Consider the following 1,560-nt stretch of genomic DNA (forward strand, 5'->3'; position numbering starts at 1 on the left):
CTAGATGAATACATAAACACACTTTTGCACTGACTGAATACTCATTCGCTTACACGCACATACCTGCCGCACACACACACACACACACACATGACTACTTCCTGAACACATTTGCTCTCTGACGGACATATACACATCTTCAACGCAAATACATACACATTCACACATATACAGCTTTACTCGCACACATACAACCATACATACACATACATACAGCTATACTTACACATACATACAGCTATACTCTCACACACACGCACGCTTACAGCCACACACACACACATACACGTATACAATTCACGCAATATATTACTCATACTTTCACCCTCACAAACTCGCAGACACACACATATAAGTATGCAGAGAAACATACACACACATGCACACACAAATACACCCCCCCCCCACACACACACACTATCTCTCTGTCTCCCCCTTTTTGGCACTACCTCTGTCTCTGTTTCTCTCTCTATTTTTCTCTCGCTCTCACACACACAAACACAAACACAAACGCATACATGCAGAGTTGACATCTAAACACAAGCACAAAAGCATACGTGCAGAAACAAAGTCACTTACTATACTTTCATATACGCAATCTCTGTCTCAAAACGGATCCGTTTGTAATGACAGCAACCTGAGAGTAACACAGCTCTTTTACTCTCCTCAATTACATACTTAAATCCATTGTCTCGTCTCATTGTCATTCAAATTGGATAGATATGGCAAAGACAAGAGCCTTTTTACTTGTCAGCATTCTCACCGCATTTTTTGTCGTCTCTACAAGTTCCTATTCACGTAAGTCATTTAGCTTATTGATCTTTGTTGCCCACACTTCTCCTGTTACTGTTGTTTAGCCCAAGGTGTAAACGTGAAAGCGCGTGGTCTAGTACAGTGGTTTTCAAACTGTGGTCCGCGGACCACAGGGGGTCCGCAAGGACAAGACAGGGGGTCCGTGAACAGCAAATACTTTTTATGGGCAATTTTATTTTATATATGGTTTTTAATCGAAATCTTTTAATTGACAATAAACCTATTTGTTAAATACTGTTAAATAAACAAATGTAAAAATATGTTATTTTAAGCAAATATTTATGTATAAATTTCATAGGCGTTTATAAGGTAAAGCCTGAAATATAAAGGGGTCCGCAAGTCAAAAAATTTGAAAACCCCTGGTCTAGTAGATAGGGTGTTTCATTCACGAACGCAAGGTCATAGTTTCGCTTTTCGGACCGGGCACTGCGTTGTGTTCCTGTCGTTCTTGAGTAAAACGCTTCATTTCACGTTGCTCCACTCCACTCAACTGTCAGTGAGTAACTCTTGTGAGTGACAGGCGGCCCGTACAGGAGCAGTGTTGCACCACATTATCCAATGAGTACTTTTTTTTTCTAGGACAGTAGCGTATAGTTTGAAGGTGATTTAACTGCTATTTTTAGTCAGTCAGGTGATCCTTGTTTAGATTGCCATTGCCTCAGATACCATTTACTAAGCTGATCCATGATCACAGACAATTCAGCCGTGACTGTCATGTCTATTTTTTTTTTTTAATATAAACAATGT

The 1,560-nt window shown here is 39.9% G+C and overlaps 1 protein-coding gene across 1 annotated transcript in view; it reads left to right on the plus strand.

Moving 5' to 3' along the window:
- Window positions 1-411: 411 nt before the first annotated feature.
- Window positions 412-1,560, plus strand: part of LOC106880815 (soma ferritin-like) — an 18,972-nt gene continuing 17,823 nt past the window's right edge. Inside the window, exon 1 of the mRNA XM_052972685.1 lies at window positions 412-798. Coding sequence (XP_052828645.1) covers window positions 723-798 — 76 coding nt within the window. The 5' untranslated portion in view covers window positions 412-722. The remainder of the gene's footprint in view (window positions 799-1,560) is intronic.

The sequence above is a fragment of the Octopus bimaculoides genome, chromosome 14 (genome assembly GCF_001194135.2).
Source record: "Octopus bimaculoides isolate UCB-OBI-ISO-001 chromosome 14, ASM119413v2, whole genome shotgun sequence".
NCBI classification, from domain to species: domain Eukaryota; kingdom Metazoa; phylum Mollusca; class Cephalopoda; order Octopoda; family Octopodidae; genus Octopus; species Octopus bimaculoides.